The 17,649-nt window shown below is 48.1% G+C and overlaps 1 protein-coding gene across 1 annotated transcript; it reads right to left on the bottom strand.

Moving 5' to 3' along the window:
• Positions 1 to 229: 229 nt before the first annotated feature.
• On the bottom strand, positions 230 to 2,620 carry LOC136497911 (histone H3.3). The gene is made up of 5 exons (XM_066493811.1): positions 2,527 to 2,620; positions 1,175 to 1,246; positions 985 to 1,061; positions 807 to 897; positions 230 to 723 (listed from the first exon to the last, which is right to left on the bottom strand). The coding sequence occupies exons 2-5, from the start codon at positions 1,244 to 1,246 to the stop codon at positions 553 to 555; spliced, it is 411 nt and encodes a 136-aa protein (XP_066349908.1). The 5' UTR covers positions 2,527 to 2,620; the 3' UTR covers positions 230 to 552.
• Positions 2,621 to 17,649: the final 15,029 nt, after the last annotated feature.

Genomic DNA, 17,649 nt, shown 5'->3' with positions numbered 1-17,649 from the left:
GTTCCAAACAGGATCTAAAGAGAAATGATACTGTAATCACAAACCACACCGGTTATCAATCAAAATTGTAGCTTCTATTGATTCCTTTCCAATGAAAGCAGGCCAACTACCACCTGTTTGACTACTCCGCTCCAAACCTTTTTCAACTCCACTCCCGGCTTAGTGAAGAAGATCAGCATTGGCACTCAAAACAGATAGTCGAAAATGAAAATGCGGCGATGCACAAATATACACGCACTGTAACACAATTCTTGACATTAACGAACAAATCAGCCACAACAATGAGGCGCAAGATCCAGCAGCGCAGACAGCACTGCTAGTCAGTGCCTGCATCGCATACGTCACAGACTGTCAGTGGATTACAACACTTGACAATTTAAGCATTCGACCCTAGTAATAACACCAGCAAATGTAGCAGCAACACATAGTGCGGCAGTAGAGAAACTTATGATCCACAAAATAAACCCTACTCATATGTCCTTACAACGGCACCAGATTAAAATCATTGCTACGACACAAGACTTCATTTTTGTCACGATGATTTGAGGGGAATTAGGCCCTCTCGCCACGGATCCTCCTTGCCAGCTGAATGTCCTTGGGCATGATGGTCACACGCTTAGCATGGATGGCGCACAGGTTGGTGTCCTCAAACAGGCCAACAAGGTATGCCTCGGCAGCCTCCTGGAGGGCAAGCACAGCATGGCTCTGGAAACGCAGATCAGTCTGCAAAACAACAGGTTCCATCAACAACTTGATGCAAGGACATAACTGAACCTCTGGAGGTTGAATTCAGAGATTGGAATTACCTTGAAGTCCTGTGCAATTTCCCTGACAAGCCTCTGGAAGGGCAGCTTCCTGATCAGCAGCTCAGTGCTCTTCTGGTACTTGCGGATCTCACTGATAAATTACATTTGCAAAACAAACATATCAGTAATGCAGCACAATAACAGATCCAACAGAAGAATCCAAGGATGTTCTGCTGACCGGAGGGCAACAGTTCCAGGACGGTAGCGGTGAGGCTTCTTCACTCCTCCAGTGGTGGGGGCTGACTTACGGGCAGCCTATGAAGCAATATGCCAAAGGGGCAAATTCAGTCATGGCTTGAATCCAATATCAGGGTCAAATCAAACATCAAAAAAAGGAAAATAAGGTACCATTATCTAAATAACCATACCTTGGTTGCAAGCTGCTTCCTGGGAGCCTTCCCTCCTGTGGACTTGCGAGCAGTCTGCTTGGTACGAGCCATCTGCATTAATTAAGAAAGCAAAATAAAACGTGTTCAGGGCCACAAAAACCTAACAAAAATATGGCCAGTAAACTTCAGTTTTCATATCAGCACCAATGTTTTAAGGCAACGACTAGGCGTCCAAGCGACGGAAATGTCTGGGCGTCGAGGGCCGCCTAGCCAGGTACCATATGGCGTCTGCCTCGGCATCTAAGGCATCCGCCTTTTGCGTTAGGCGTCTGGGGAGACACCAACCAGCCTGAGGCGGTCGTCATACTCGTGAGCAGCCACACGCGGGAAAGGGAAGGGACCCAGGGCAGGAAATTAAATGTGGCCATGAAATCACAGACATTTGCTGTCGACAACAATAACATTTAATTATATTTGCCAGGCTCAACAACTAGCACTATAACTGGGCCACCCTATAACCTGTAACAGCACTACAAATTAGCAACTATATGTCCTACAGTAATGGCTCAAACAAGAGTGCAGAATTCAGCCAGCATGACAAGAAACGAAAGTTTGTAGAGAAAAGGCCTCAATTCATACTGAACAATCTGATGAAACCAGATGTAGTTTTAGCAGTCTAACAGCTAATATCAGGAGTGACTTGAAATCAAATAGGAAACATAAGCAGCCTGACAGTGACAAGGGCCTGTTTGGTTTCCCCTGGTAAAGTTTAGCTACTAAACTTTAGTCACTTTAGCTACTAAAATTCGCCAACCTGAGAGTGACAACTAAATGGAAGAACAATAGCCAAGTCCACTGAATTCGCCAGCAAATACAAATCAGAAGTGCTATTCCGCAATAAACTCACATGTGAACTAGTGAGTACCATCCCACATGTTAATCCCCAATAACACTAAAATTCCAGAGGGCGATGGAACCATGAGAACAAGCGCCCCTAAATCCACCTATAATTCCGAGCAGGACCACGATTCCGCACGAGATCGGAACAGTTCCACCAAAATCACCCCCATAATCGCTACAGTGCCCAACCATTAGACCCAAACCGAGTCGAAACTACGCCTACCAGCACGCGACAAACAGTATCCGCGCAAATCGAAGCAGACCGCTCGAGTAAACCCTAACACCCCATAGCCGCCGGCCGGCCGGCCGCCGCTGCAGAGCAGCTCGCCGAAGCCCTAACCCGTCTGATCCCCAAACCGCACATCTCTAATCAAATCAAAGAACAAAACAAGCAAAATCCGCACGACCGCGAGAACCACGAAAACGACGCCTTCTAGAATTAGGGAAACCAACCGCCGAAGAAGGAAAGAGGGGAAGGGCTCGAAGCATACCTCTCCCGCTGCTTCGCTCTCTCCGCACGCTTCGAATCGGGGGTGTCGCCGCGCGAGGAAGAGGAGGCCGGAAGAAATCGAGAAAGTCAGGCCGCGGGGTCTTATTTACAGGGCGGCATCCGCGTGGTATATCCGGTGCGCGTTGGGTGGGCGGTCCGGATCGGTTGTGAGTGTGTTTCTTCCCGTCTGATCGGACGGCCAGGAGCGCTCCCGGGCTCGGGGCGAGGATCGCCAGCGTGGAATGGCGCGCTCCGATTGGTTGTGGCCTGCGCTCGCGGTTCCGGGATTCGAAGGGGCTCGGTGCCGTGACGTGAAGTTGTGTGGTGTCGGGGAGAGCTTGTCGGAGGACGGGAGGTGGTTGCCGCGTCGCTGTAGGCCTGTAGCAGCCGTTGGATTTGGTGGGACCCAGAGAAGATGGGTGACCGGTGTGTTTCGTCATGTGCTACTCTCCGAGCATGCGTTTGGAGCTGCAGACATAAGCATCCTCGCCTCGGGTCTTTTTAGTTGGCGAAATTTTTGGTGAAATCGTACTATAGCATTTTTGTTGTTATTTAATAATTAGTGTTCAATTATAGTTTAATTAGGTTTAAAAGATTCGTCTCATGAATTTCGTCTAAATTATGTAATTAGTTTTATTTTTTATTTATATTTAATGCTTCATGCATACGTTCAAAGATTCGATGTGACAGGAAATCTTGAAAATTTTTGTAAAATGGAAGAAAACTAAACGGTACCTTGATGCAAATTGGCTTCGCAGCGACCTGAATAAGAAAAAAAGCTGCATGAGAGGAGGCTTGTTGGGTCAGCGTTTCACTTTGCCTTTTTGTTTGTCGATGTCTTTGTTTCTGTGTCGTGGATGCAAGTTTAGGCCAATTTTAGTTTCCAAAATTTTTTTGTCTTCTACAGTAAAAGAGCATGTTTGACACATGCATAGAGTACTAAATGTAGACGAAAAAAAAACTAATTGCACAGTTCTCGACAAAATCGCGAGACGAATCTTTTAAACCTAATTAGTCCATGAAAAGCCTTAAGTGCTACAGTAACCCACATGTGCTAATGACCGATTAATTAGTATCATTAGATTCGTCTCGCAGTTTCCTGATAGGTTCTGTAATTTGTTTTTTTATTATTATCAAAAACCCCTCTCGCATCCTTCCGACAAATCCGATATGACACGCAAAAATTTTTACATCCCCGACTAAACACACCGAAGCTTGTGAGAATACTGTTGGTGATGCGTCGAATCCGCATAGCAATTTCTAGGTTGAAAACACGGTAACCAGTGACATATGAGGTGAAGTAATAAGTGTTGTTTTATTTTGGTACTGTAGAATTTGTGTGCGTATCCATTTGGAATGTCAGTCTGTCATAACTTACCGTAATTTGAACAAAATTGTTTAGCGTAAAAAGCTACTTGTATCATTTATTAATTAGTCGTAGTTCTATCTGACACAAGGATCAGAGTGGCGCAGCGGAAGCGTGGTGGGCCCATAACCCACAGGTCCCAGGATCGAAATCTGGCTCTGATAAGGTTTTTTATGTTTTTTCAATTTGTTTCTGTCTCTTGCTCCCCCTTTCAAATTCAATTATTTTTTGGCCCTGATAAATTTTTTATGTTTTTTCAATTTGATTTTGTCTCTTGTTCCCCCTTTCAAATTCAATTCAGTCTGTCTCTTGTTCCCCTTTGAAATTCAATTCAGTCAATTCTAAACTGTTTTTTTTTGTTAATTCCATCCTTTGTTTCCCCTTCCAATTTCAATTCAGACAATCCTAAACTGTTTTTTTGTTAATTCCATCACTTGTTTCCCTTTTCAATTGCAATTCAGTCAATTCTAAAGTCTAAACTGATTTTTTTTTTGGTTAATTCCGCTCTGTCCCGGCATCCCTGGTTTGCCCATTTCAATTTCAGTTCAGTCGTTCTAAACTTGCCGACTGGCCGCAACTGCGAGCCCCTTTGCCGTGCACCCTCAGCATCAGCAGACCTTGACCTATGGCAATCGGAAAGTCTGCATTGGGTGGCGTTGGCTGAGCAGAGAAGACGAGAAGCACCAAGATGCTATCAGGCAAAGAGCTGGTACCTACACCTAGCACAAGCCAGTGGAAAAATCGCTCACTAGCTTGCATATCCGGTGTATGGCTCCATTCAACAAGCTCAAGTCAGGAATGCAGTATTCAGAGCTAAGGCAGGCAAAGCCTTTAGTCTAAGAAGGAGCTAAGGCAGGCACAGGTTCTACGCATCATCTCGCAAACGTAATCGGCATGTATGCGGAATTGCAGATCGATGACAAGGAGATCATACATCCCATTTAATTTATTTTCTTCCTATAAATTTGAATCGTTCATACATCATACACACTCAGTTAGTCAACGCAGTAGCCAGATGTTATACATCATACACACTCAATGACTCAACGCAGTAGCCAGATGTTATTGAGATTGTAAAAGATGGGGGGACAAGGAGATCATACAAGCAGCTTCTGTTACTTAAACTGACATTGCATCATAACATGGTCAAACATCTCTAAAATTTCTTGCACACAAACAATGACTTCGACAGCTAAAAGAAAATGCTGTCCCAGTCATGAGTCATGACTGTTGGCTGCTGCATCGGTCCAGGCAGCATGTCATTGCAATTAGTCTCAACCCAAGAAAGGCAAGAGAATGCTTATATTGATCACCGGTAATCAAATCATGTGTGTCTGACTATACATACGAGCTGCCACACCCAGGAGTACATCATTCCGAGGCCACAATAGAATGACACCATTATGACTTTATGAGAGGTAGGAAGGGGAGCCTATCACCGAACACATGATGGTGAAATAATTGAGACCATAATTCTATACCCACGATTCCCAAAAGATAGCTTAAACCAATCCATCCAATGATGCCATTCTTCTTCACTGTGCTGCCTGACCGATTTACTTTCTTTCCTTCCAGGTCAGAGTTTGCAGCAAAATGGGATGTACAACCTACCCACATGAGAGTGGCGTAGGTCAGCAGCAGCATCACCTTTATCATGTACTCTTGGTTCTCAAACAGCAAAGGGAATAGAGAGTAGCATGAAACTGCAGATACATTTTTTTAAGCAAATGATTAATTGCCAGTTAGCCAGGTTTATCACATTTCTGACATGACAATCATAATACTACTTAAAAAACATAATATGGGAATAATGCAGATACTGAGGTGGGCAAAATTGCAAAAGAATCTTTTTTTCATGGACAGAAAAGGCACCCAAAAACGTTGATTCAAGAAATGTCACAAGTGGAACAAAGTAAACATTGAACTGTAACCAAGAGCAAAACATACCTATGGACAACAAAAAGTAATGTCTGGCATCGTTCAAGCTATCCATGGCAATTAGGGCAAGTGGGATAGTGATGCCTTCTCATGTACATGCCATCCAAACATAAACCCACATGTGCATGCATACGAGACCAATCTAATAATATGCTTTGGTTGAGGATTAGAGAATGCTTTGATAAGACAAGGAGCCATGGCAAGAATGACCAATAAGAATGTAGCAATTGGGATGATCTGCAATCCATTAAGTTCACAGATGTGAAACCATAAACCCATCATGTTTCATTGGAATAAACAAAAAGAACAGGAAGAATGGATGGTGGAAGAAAGAACCTTCGGAAGAACAGCAAAAGGAGACGAATCACCAACGAGTGCCCCAGTAAACGAAGCTTCAGGTATGGCAATTTTAAAGCCTAGTCTTCTAAGGAGAAATGCAAGAATCTTGTCAAGTATAATATAGAATACCCAAAAGTTTGGGGCCCAGTAAGCATGGCATAGGCCTCGCCCAAAGGGAAACAATCGGTTAATTAGTTGTTGCATCTGCAAAATCATTAGAGCCGTAAGAATTGCAGTCATGTTAAAATAATACCGCATTTATACATGTCAATATATTGAGAGGAATTTTTCACAATAGCAAAGGCATATATTACAGACAATGTTGTATTACCGAAACAAAGAATAAAACGTGCTAGACAGATGGGTATATATTGCTAAAGGCTGGCGCTAAACTTCCTACAAAGTTCAGTTTATCCAATCCCTTGCGTCGAAGAGTGTAGAGCTTCTTCTTTTTGTACAGACTTTATTGTTTCTTATTGTTAATATATAATCAATAGAGGCTAGACCCTCCTATTCTTTCAAATAAACAAAACACACACAAAAATGCAGAGCGCTGAAAATTCATATATCTACATGACTCCCATATTTCATTGGCACAGGGCATTAGCAGTACATTGGTAAAACTTGTATGAAAACACCATTTAGCTCAGAGGCTGCAGACAGACAAGGTTAACATGGTCTTACTATGAAAAACGCCATGGATTTGATGCAAGCTTAAACACATAAGAAATTTGACAAAACAGCTACACACTGCACTACTAGCTTATAAGCCTTCTCTACAGGATTCAGCATCAAATTAATTGAATTAACTGCAGAAAGATTGCAAATATTACATACAATACGACAATACAATTCTCTACTGAATTTTTTTTTTGAACGTTTGTATTGTGGAGACCAGTTTTAATAAAATTTCAGTAGGGGCTCACACCCCTCCTGTTCCATCAAAAAAAATTATATACAATGTTTGTATTACAGGGAATAAAATCGTGAAGCCAAACTGCAAATAAAACTGATACGCAGATATAGATTGGCTAAAGTGGAACACCAAAATTCCGATGAGGTTGAAGTTTACCAATACTCACTAACGACAGGCCGACAAGGTATCCAAAGATTTGCTATTAGGCTGTCTCTAACCGGAGACCCATTGCGAAACCAAACCTAAAATAAGTCTTCAACACAATACATATAGCCTCCAATAGAGTTCCTATTTGGAAGACCCATTTTGGGTGCCAAGAGAGGCATAACCTAAATCTGAGTATCCTCTCTCCTGTAGACACATTTGCAGAAAGGGTTATCTTTTTGGTCTTCTTGTTGGAGAAGACCAAAAATAGGTATTGAACCATTTGCCTGTAACACTACCCAAAAGACAAATGTGTCTTGTTGATAGGATTACGGATCCTACCGCGTAGATCACGGAGTCTGTAGGGGTGAGAGGGAGGTGGAGCAGGCTGGGAACCTCGCTGCCCGCGGCTGGACGCCCTGGTGGAGGATGGGCGGCTGCGGCTGTAGCCCTAACCCTCGCGCAGCTACAGTAGCGGTGGCACTGTTCACGCGTGAACAGTAGAGGCGCTAGGGTTTCACCTGGCTCCCTGAGGAAGCCGGAAACAATAATATGTTTCTGCTTAATCTCACAAATAGAGTCTTACAAATATTTATATATCTCTCTAATAGTGATAATTATAAAATAACCCTCTAGCAATACTATAATTGCGACAATTATATGGGCCATAGCCCTTTGATGGCCGGCTTCCCTCCTAGCCCTTAGCTGGGCTGCGACGGCTGTAGGGGATGCCGGTCATAACATCTCTCCCCGCCTGCAAAAACAGCTCGTCCTCGAGCTGGAAATCGGGGTGCTCGGCGCGGAACTCCTCGAGTGACTCCCACGTTGCATCATCTGCTGACAGACCGCGCCACTTGATCAAGATCTTCCAAACACCCCGGCGCTGCTGAGCGCGCAGGGCGCGTTTCGGGCCTGGCAGGGCCCGGCCATCCAAAGTCGGTGGCAAGACACCGGCGGTAGTGGGGGGATCGCCGCGGTGCTGCTTCAGGAGGCCCACATGGAAAACATCGTGGATGCGGGCGTCATCGGGCAGCTAGAGGCGGTAGGCGACGCGACCGATGCGCTCCAGCACGCGAAACGGCCCCGCCCAGCGCGGCCCCAACTTGCGTTTGGAGCGAGGGTCGAGGGACTGCTGCGTGGTGCGGTGAAGGAGACGCAGCCAGGCCCACGATCCCACCTCGAACTCCACATCCCTGTGGTTGGCATTGTAGTAGCGTTTGGAGAGCTGCTGGGCTTGAAGGAGCCGCTGACGGACCTCAGCGAGCATCTCATCGCGGCTGCGGAGTATGGCGTCAGCGGCCTCGGTACGAGCCGTTCTCGGCTGGTACGGCAATATGGGCGGTGGTGGTCGACCGTAGACGACCTCGAAAGGCGTGGCGCGGAGGGCGGTATGGAAAGAAGTATTGTAGCAATACTCCGCCCACGACAGCCAGTCCACCCACGCCCAAGGCCGGTCACCTGTAACACAGCGCAAATACATGGCAATCACCTTGTTGACCACCTCCGACTGGCCGTCCGTCTGAGGGTGGAAGGCGGTGCTCATGCGGAGCTTGACGCCCGCCATCTGGAAAAGGTCCCGCCACACGTGGCCGGTGAACACGGGGTCCCGGTCACTGACGATGGAGAGCGGAAACCCGTGGAGCCGTACAATGCCGTCGAAGAAAGCACGGGCGACCGACGCGGCCGTGTAGAGGTGCCCGAGCGCGATGAAGTGCGCGTACTTAGAGAAACGGTCAACGACGGTGAGGATAACCGACTTGCCGGCGACTTTGGGCAGCCCCTCGATGAAGTCGATCGAGATGTCCGCCCAAACTTGGGAGGGCACGTCGAGGGGCTGCAGCAGTCCCGCTGGCTGCAACGCCTCCGTCTTGTTGCGCTGGCACGTGGTGCAGGAACGCACCAAGTCACGCACCAGTGCCCTGTCCCGTGGAATGTAGAACTCGGCACGGAGGCGGTGCAGCGTCTTCTGGGTCCCCTCATGGCCGGCGGCATGAGCCAGCAGGAGGACCTGGTGGCGGAGGTCCCCGTGATCCGGCACGAAGATACGAGACCCGTGGAGGAGGAGGCCGCTGTCCAGGCGCCACGACTCCGCGAGCTCCCCGGCCTGGAGCTGCTGCAGCAGCCACTGGCCCTCCGGCGCCGTGGCTGTAGCGCGCCTGATGGCGTCGAGGAGGTCAAACGAAGGCCCGGACACAGCCACCGCTACCCTGAGGGCGTCCGGCGACGGTACAGGCGCCACCGCCTCACTGTCACGGCGTGACAGAGCGTCCGCCACGGTGTTGAGGCGGCCCGGGCGGTACTCCACGGTGAAGTCGAAGCCGAAAAGTTTGCTGATCCATTGGTGCTGTGGAACGGTAGACAAACGCTGATCAAGCAAAAATTTGAGACTGTAGTGGTCAGTGCGAACCAGGAAGGGGCGCCCCCACAAATACGAGCGCCAGTGGCGCACAGCTTGCACCAAGCCGATGAGCTCGCGTTCGTAGGCGACGAGCTTGAGGTGGCGAGCTGCAAATGGCCTGCTGAAGTAGGCGAGGGGTCCCGCGCCCTGGTGGAGGACGGCGCCGAACCCCACACCCGATGCATCGCAGTCGACCACGAAAGTAGCGTCGAAATCCGGCATCTGAAGCACGGGCCCCGTCGTCAAGGCGCGCTTGAGCGCCTCGAAAGCCATCATCGCGTCGTCGTCCCACACGAACACGTCTCGCCGCAAGAGACGCGTGAGCAGGGCCGCGATGATGCCGAAGTCGCGGATGAACTTCCTGTAGTATCCCGCCAAGCCCAAGAAGCCGCGAAGGCCCCGGGCCGAGCGAGGTAGAGGCCACGCCGCCACCGCGTCGACCTTGTCGGCGTCCATGGCGACACCGCCCTTGGCGATGACATGGCCAAGATAGGTCACGGATGGTGCCCCAAACGAGCACTTGGAGCGCTTCAAGTATAGATGGTGCGCCCGCAGGGCGCTGAGGACAATGTTGATGTGCTGCAGATGCTCGGACCACGACGAGCTGTAGATGAGGATATCATTGAAGAAAACGAGCACAAACCGCCGGAGGTAGGTGCGAAGCACATCGTTCATCAGGGCTTGGAAGGTGGCCGGGGCATTAGAAAGCCCGAAAGGCATCACCAGAAACTCGAAGTGGCCGTGGTGAGTGCGGAACGCCGTCTTGGCGATGTCGTCGGGATGCATCCGCACCTGATGATACCCCGAGCGTAGGTCCAGCTTTGTGAAAAAGCGAGCTCCATGGAGCTCATCGAGGAGCTCATCGACCACCGGTATCGGGAACTTGTCCTTGGACGTCTTGGCGTTGAGGGCGCGGTAGTCAATGCAGAAGCGCCAGGACTGGTCCGCCTTGCGCACCAGCAAGACGGGCGCCGAGAAAGGTGAAGTGGTCGGCCTGATGATCCCTTGGGTGAGCATGGCCGCGCACTGCCGCTCTAGCTCGTCCTTCTGTAGCTGGGGATAGCGGTAAGGGCGCACCGCCACCGGCGCGGTGCCCGGTAGCAAGTGGATGCGATGGTCGTACGCTCGCGCCGGCGGAAGGCCCGTGGGTTCGGTGAAGACGACGGCGTGCTGCTGGAGGAGGACGTCCAACAGCGGCTGCCGTGGGTCGGGGGCAGCCGCGGCCAGCAGCTGTGCCGAGGGGGCTGGAGAGGGTGCAACCGCCCCGGCCACTCCCTGCCAGGTGACGCGGCGGCCATCGCGCCAAAACGACAGGGTGAGGGCCTCGCAGTCCCATAGTATGGGGCCCAAGGTGCGGATGAAGTCGAAGCCCATGATGAAGTCAAATCCGCCCAAGTTGAGGCCGACACACGTGATGGCGAAGTCCTCGTCGTAGATGCGAATGGGCACGTTACGCGCGATGCCCTCACAAGGCATGCGGTCGCCATTGGCCACCGTGATCCGCAGGCGCTCCCCGCCCGCCGGAACGAGGCCCAGGCGGCGCATGGTCTCCCCCGACACGAAGTTATGGGTGGAGCCCGTGTCGAGGAGGGCCAGGAAGCGTTCGCCCTTGATGACGACGGGCAGCAGCATGGAGTTGGCGGCCTAAATACCTGCAACAGCCTGGAGGGAGACCACAAGGGCGTTAGCGGCAGCCATCTCCGGGCCGGCTAACTCGCTGGACGGGGTGTCCTCAGTTGCCTCCACGGGAGTCTCCACGATGTAGTCGTCGACCTCTAGGTAGAAGAGGCGCTTGCACACGTGCCCGCGTACGTAAGGCTCGTCACAGTTGAAGCATAGCCCCTGGCGACGGCGCTCCTGCTGTTCGTCCGGAGAGAGCCGACGAAAAGTGGGCGCCGCCGGTGTCGGTGTAGGAGCGGCGGCCGCAGGTGGAGGACCGCTCGGCGTCCGCTGCTGCGGAGTCCAGGTTGACCGCAGGGGCGACCGGGCGCCACGAGGCTACGGGGCAGGTGGAGATACGCAATCCTCGAACGCCCGTGCCAAGTACATGGCGGTTTGGAGGTCGGGCGGTGCGCGGAGCTGAACCTGCTTGCGGAGCTGGTCCGGCAGCCCGCCAACGTACAACTCCGCCTTTTGGCGAGCGGAGAGGTTGCGGGCGTGGCACAGGATGGCATTGTAGCGCTCTAAGTAATCCTGCACGGAAGAACCAAAAGGAAGGCGGGCAAGCTCCGCCAACCGTGTGCCCAGAACAGGGGGCCCGAAGCGGAGCGAACATAACTCGCGGAAGCGCTCCCAAGGGGGCATGCCCTCGTCCTGCTCCAGGGCGTAGTACCATGTCTGGGCAGCACCCCGAAGATGGTAGGACGCGAGCCATGTGCGTGCGGATGCTAGCGTCTGCTGACCGCGGAAGAACTGCTCGCACTGGTTCAACCAATTCAGGGGGTCTGCCGAGCCGTCGTACGTAGGAAACTCCAATTTGTAGAATTTGGGCCCCGCCTGTGCGCCCGCGAGGGCAGCACCAAGGCCCGGGTCAAGGCCCCCCTGCTGCTGGCCGCCCGAGGAAGAAGGCGCCCTGAAGAACAGCGAGCCGTCCACCCCCCCAGAGAGAGGACTGCCGGCGGAAGGCAGGGTTGGAACCGCTATTGTCGCGATCGTCGTGGAGGGTGATGGGGTTGTCGACGTGGCCATCGAGTAGAGCGGAGCAGACGCCGTCACGGGCGGCTGCAGCCAATCAGGCAGCGGTGACGGCGAGGCCGGCCATTGCAACAGATGGAGCGGAACTCCGCCCCCCGTCGACGGCATGCCGTAGGGGTAGGAAGTCGCTGGCGCAGTGGGGATCGATGCCGTGGGCACCGGCGGTGGAGGCAGTGGTGGTGCGGGAAACGGCGGCGGTGGAGGCGCCTGGAGCAGTCCGGCCCACGCCGTCTGCATGGAGACCACCGCGTTGGCGATCAGATCAACCTTGGCCCCCAGCGATTCCAACGTCAGGGGCTGGGCAGAGGCGTTGGACGCCTCCGACAACTCCGACGACGCAGCGGTCGGCGGCGAAGTGGTCACCGGGATGGAGGAACTCGGAGGAGCAGTCGTCATCGAACCAGGCAACGCTGATACCAGGTTGATAGGATTACGGATCCTACCACGTAGATCACGGAGTCTGTAGGGGTGAGAGGGAGGTGGAGCAGGCTGGGAACCTCGCTGCCCGCGGCTGGACGCCGTGGTGGAGGATGGGCGGCTGCGGCTGTAGCCCTAACCCTCGCGCAGCTACAGTAGCGGCGGCACTGTTCACGCGTGAACAGTAGAGGCGCTAGGGTTTCACCCGGCTCCCTGAGGAAGCCGGAAACAATAATATGTTTCTGCTTAATCTCACAAATAGAGTCTTACAAATATTTATATGTCTCTCTAATAGCGATAATTATAAAATAACCCTCTAGCAATACTATAATTGCGACAATTATATGGGCCATAGCCCTTTGATGGCCGGCTTCCCTCCTAGCCCTTAGCTGGGCTGCGACAACTGTAGGGGATGCCGGTCATAACACTTGTATTTTGGGTCATGGTTGTTGGAGACAGTCTCAGGTCACCACCAATAGAGGCTAGGGCGTGTTTGGTTGCCAGCCACCACTCGCCACGCCTAAGTTGAGGCTTGTCATGGTTGCTTAGGCAAGCGTTTGGTTCATGATTCAACTACGGCTCGTCACGCTTCTGACAAACACTCGCCATAGTTTTTCTGCGTCGAAGTGTGGCGGGCTTTTCCTCCGCCTCCGCCACACTTCTCTCCTGCCACTCCTCCTGCTATGCCCTGCCTCTTCCAACATGAGCTCGTCCGCGACGACCACCGTCTGCACGGGCCCAATTCACCATGCCACCGCTCCCAGCGGCGGAGTCGAAGACATGGCTTGGCGGAGTCGAAGGCGCGCTCGACGGAGTCGAAGGTGCACCGGCGACATCGTGAGCGTGATGGGGGTAGAACTGGACTCCTGTTTGAGCTCTACTGGTGCACCCACGGCGGATGGAGTGGAGGGCCATGGCTTCAACCCTTGAAAGTCACATCTGCTGCCTAAAATAATGGGGAATGGATAAGATCGTGTAGTGCGGGGCCACATGTAAGTGGCTTTCAGCTTTCTCCGTGAAGAATCCGGTAGCTTCCTAGTGCTGATCTATTTCTTTATTCTATGGGAGTGATTTATCACTATAATTTAAGGGCTAAGCGTATGCTTAGCACTACGATTAAATTTGTATGCTTAGCATTATGATTAAATTTGTCCACACTGCTATTTTATGTACTTTTTCAACACTAATCCATATCCATTCCAAAAAAAATCATATATTTTTTAATCCACTGTTTTCACCCATGTATTCTTTGCAGCCATCCACAGTCCAAAGACCACATATCAAATATTGTTGGCAGCCATCCAAACAATAGCCATCTAATTTTTGCCACGCCTTACTAATAAACCAAACGGTCTAACTTTGCCACAGAATGTGGGCTACAGGTATGGCAAACACCTAACCTTAGGCGTGGCAAACCGTGGCCAGCAACCAAACAGACCCTAACACTCCTAGTGATTCTAGTACAAATAAAGTGATCCACATAGATTAGGAAATATTGAGGCTACTATTCACACAATGCAAACTATCACTACTTATGGTTTGTAAAGAATTTTTTTTCTTTCATCGTAACTCATCTTTATTTTCTCTCCCTCTCCTTTTTTAGCATGGACCACCTTCTCTCTCCCCAAGCATACGTAGCTTCTGCAAGCCACTATAACAAATGTAGAGCACCTACCCGATCCTATATGGCACTTGGGGCTCCTAGTAAAAAAGCAGCGCTGGGGAAGCCCTTACTGTACAAAATTAAGAGAAAAGGTGACACTACATCGGATATGTTTGTCTTCGCCTCCTTTCTATGGCTCTCGCAAGATTCACCTCTCTCGGCTCTTTTACTAGGGCTGTCTTTTTCTGCTATTTAGAGTTCTCTCAAAGGTGTCTAAAAAATTAATTCCAAAAATCTAGTTTTGCAATCTTTTCAATAAATATTGAAAATGAAAAATAACCCTATCACCAACAATTTTCAATAATTTGTGTCCAGAAAAAACAAAAAGTAGACTCACTTAGAACCTTGTTGTCATCCATGTGCTACAACGACGACGACTCCAACTGCCCCACAGTTGGTTCATTACCTGCTTTAACTCTTAGTGTTCTCAAATTTAAACATTTGGCCATGTCCGATTGAATTTATCAGCCATGTAACAGTATTTTTCTCTCATAACAAATCAGTTTCAGCCGGCTTATCAGCCGCAGAAACCATTAGCCAAACAGCTCCATAATAACCAGAAATTCAATTATAATGAACCTCCCAAGTGGTGGGTGGAGGGAAACCCAGCACCTAACTTAGACATAAATTCTACAAAACAGAATCTCCATTGCCTCCTTTACTTCCCAATATTCTTATATACGAAAATAGTAAATAGAGATTCCAAGCGAAAACCTCTAGGCAGAGGGAGTAGCGGTTGTACGTAATTCTTTTGTGTGTGGATGCCTCCATTTTTCCAAGCGCATATAGATTAGGAGTTAGGCTAGGAAGCTATTGGAGTGGTTCATCTTGCCAAAAAAAAAACAAGATTGATAGTGGCTTTAACAAACGGTTGGAGATTCTCATGTGTTCAAGATTTATGAGGTGATAGGAGTTAGGCCCTGTTTGGTATCCATAAGTCAGGTGACTTATGAAGTCAGGTAATTAAAAACCAGTGACTTATAAGTCATGCATGTTTGGTTGTAGATGACTTATAAGCTCAGGCTTGTTAAGTGAAAGGTGTGGGCCCCACGTGGAAAATGGTGGCTTATAAGTTTTAAGCAGGGGTGAACCAGCTTATTTCTTATAAGCAGGGGTGACTTATAAGTTAATGGTGTTTGACAAAATCAGTCACTTATTTCACTTTTTAACTTATAAGTAGGTGACTTATTTGGAACCAAACAGGCCCTTATGGTTTGAGGTTAGCAACTTTAGGTACAATGACTGTTGAAAACACATGGACAGGGCAAAATTCCATGCCAAAATTCCGCGATGAAGGGGTGAGAGAGAGGAGGAAGAATATAATAGATAGACATTTTATCAACATCTATGAAAATTTTGAGTGAGAGATTTAGGATTCGTTTAAGATGCGTCATTTGGTCTTTTAGACCAAAAGCTGACTTTCTAACTTCCGGCTCTCTAGTTGTTGGCTTTTTGCTATTGACCTTTGTTATAAAAACTCCTCTCAACTTCCGACTAGTAGATGCCAGAAAAAAAATAGTTAAAACAAACAGACCCTTATACTCCTATAATATGGAAGCCTAGAGCCCAAGAGTGCGTCCTAGAGTTTTTTTTTTTTTTTTTTTTTTTGCTTTTAGCTAGTAGCAGGATATTGATTAAAGATAACCTTGAAATATTGTGTGTGTTGGGAAGTGGGGTGGGGGAAAGGCCGAAAGGGGGGATAGTATGTTAAACATATATTTTCTTAATTGTTTGTTGTAAAGTTCATTCGGCAAGAGATAATAGGAAAAGGTCCATTTTTAGCTCACGAATTTTTGTTGAAGTATGAATTTAGCCCTCAAACTCTAAAATCAAACATGCACAGCCCTCCAACTATTAAAAACGGACAACTTTTAGCCCTTGTCCGGTCTATAAAATAATAAAATAATAGGTAAATTGGTAAAATTCACAAATAGCTTTTCAAATAAAAAGATATGAAACTAGTACAAAAGGTCTTCCAAAAATATATAATCTATATATTTAAATAAATTAGTTATGATTTTTAGATATTAAAATATTATTTTATTTAACATATAACCTATCTATTTGAGGTTTCCATATTTTAAAATTCAAATTTTTTGAATTGTTTGAAAGAACTCACGAAGAAACGACCAAAACTAAAGTTGTAGATCTTGATAAAATCCACAATCTTGGTTGATGATTGTTTCATTTGGAATGACTTACACTCCCAAAATTCGGTTTGGAGTTCTCGTATTTTGAATTTTAATTTTTTTGAACTGTTCGAACGAACCTGGATGGAGAAATGAACAATCCAACTTTATAGTTGACAACTATTTCATTTGAAATCATTTATGGTCCCAAAATTCTATCTCATATTTTAATACTTCAACCAAAGTTTAAGGGCCAGAAATAGACTTTTTTCAAGATAATTTATTAATATCTAAAAACCGGGGGGGGGGGGGGGGGGGGGCTATAGTTAGTTAACTAAAAAAATATGGAGTTTGATGGCACATACGAGCTTGCGCCCTGTTCGTTTGAGATAATTTATTAATATCTAAAAAACAGGGGGGGGCTATAGTTAGTTAACTAAAAAAAATATGGAGTTTGATGGCACATACGAGCTTGCGCCCTGTTCGTTTAAGTTTGTTTGGCTGATAAGTCATGTCTAAAAGTACTGCTGATTGATTTAGTACGAGAGAAAAATATTATTCGTTGACAAAAAAGTACGGTTTATAAATAAACAAGGCCTTGTTTAGATGCAAAAAATTTTGCAAAATGAGTACTGTAGCATTTTCGTTGTTATTTGGCAATTAGTGTCCAATCATAGTCTAATTAGGCTTAAAAGATTCGTCTCGTGGATTTCGTCTAAACTGTGTAATTAGTTTTATTTTTTATTTATATTTAATACTTCATGCATGCGTCTAAAGATTCGATGTGACGGGGAATGTGAAAAATTTTACAAAATTTTTGGGAACTAAACTGGGCCCAAGCCCAAACGAACGTGAGGTTGGTTGGCTGGGCTCGGTGCAACGGAATTCAATAGAGGTTACCGTACTGAGAATGTGTCAGAGACGTTACATCAAGGATTGGTTTTCCCTTTTTTTTAAAAGGTTTTCCAGGAGAAATGGAGTGGAACATTTAACACGTGTTCCTCTAAAAAGAATACGGGGTGGAAATATGTGGCATTTTATAGAAGATGGCGACCTTTATATTCCCTAAAAATAAACTAACCCAAGCTACAATGAGAGTAAAATATTCAAGGTTCTAGAT

Source organism: Miscanthus floridulus, chromosome 1, assembly GCF_019320115.1.
Source record: "Miscanthus floridulus cultivar M001 chromosome 1, ASM1932011v1, whole genome shotgun sequence".
NCBI lineage: Eukaryota > Viridiplantae > Streptophyta > Magnoliopsida > Poales > Poaceae > Miscanthus > Miscanthus floridulus.
The sequence above is the reverse complement of the archived record's forward strand: the minus strand, read 5'-3'. Positions and strand labels throughout refer to the sequence as shown.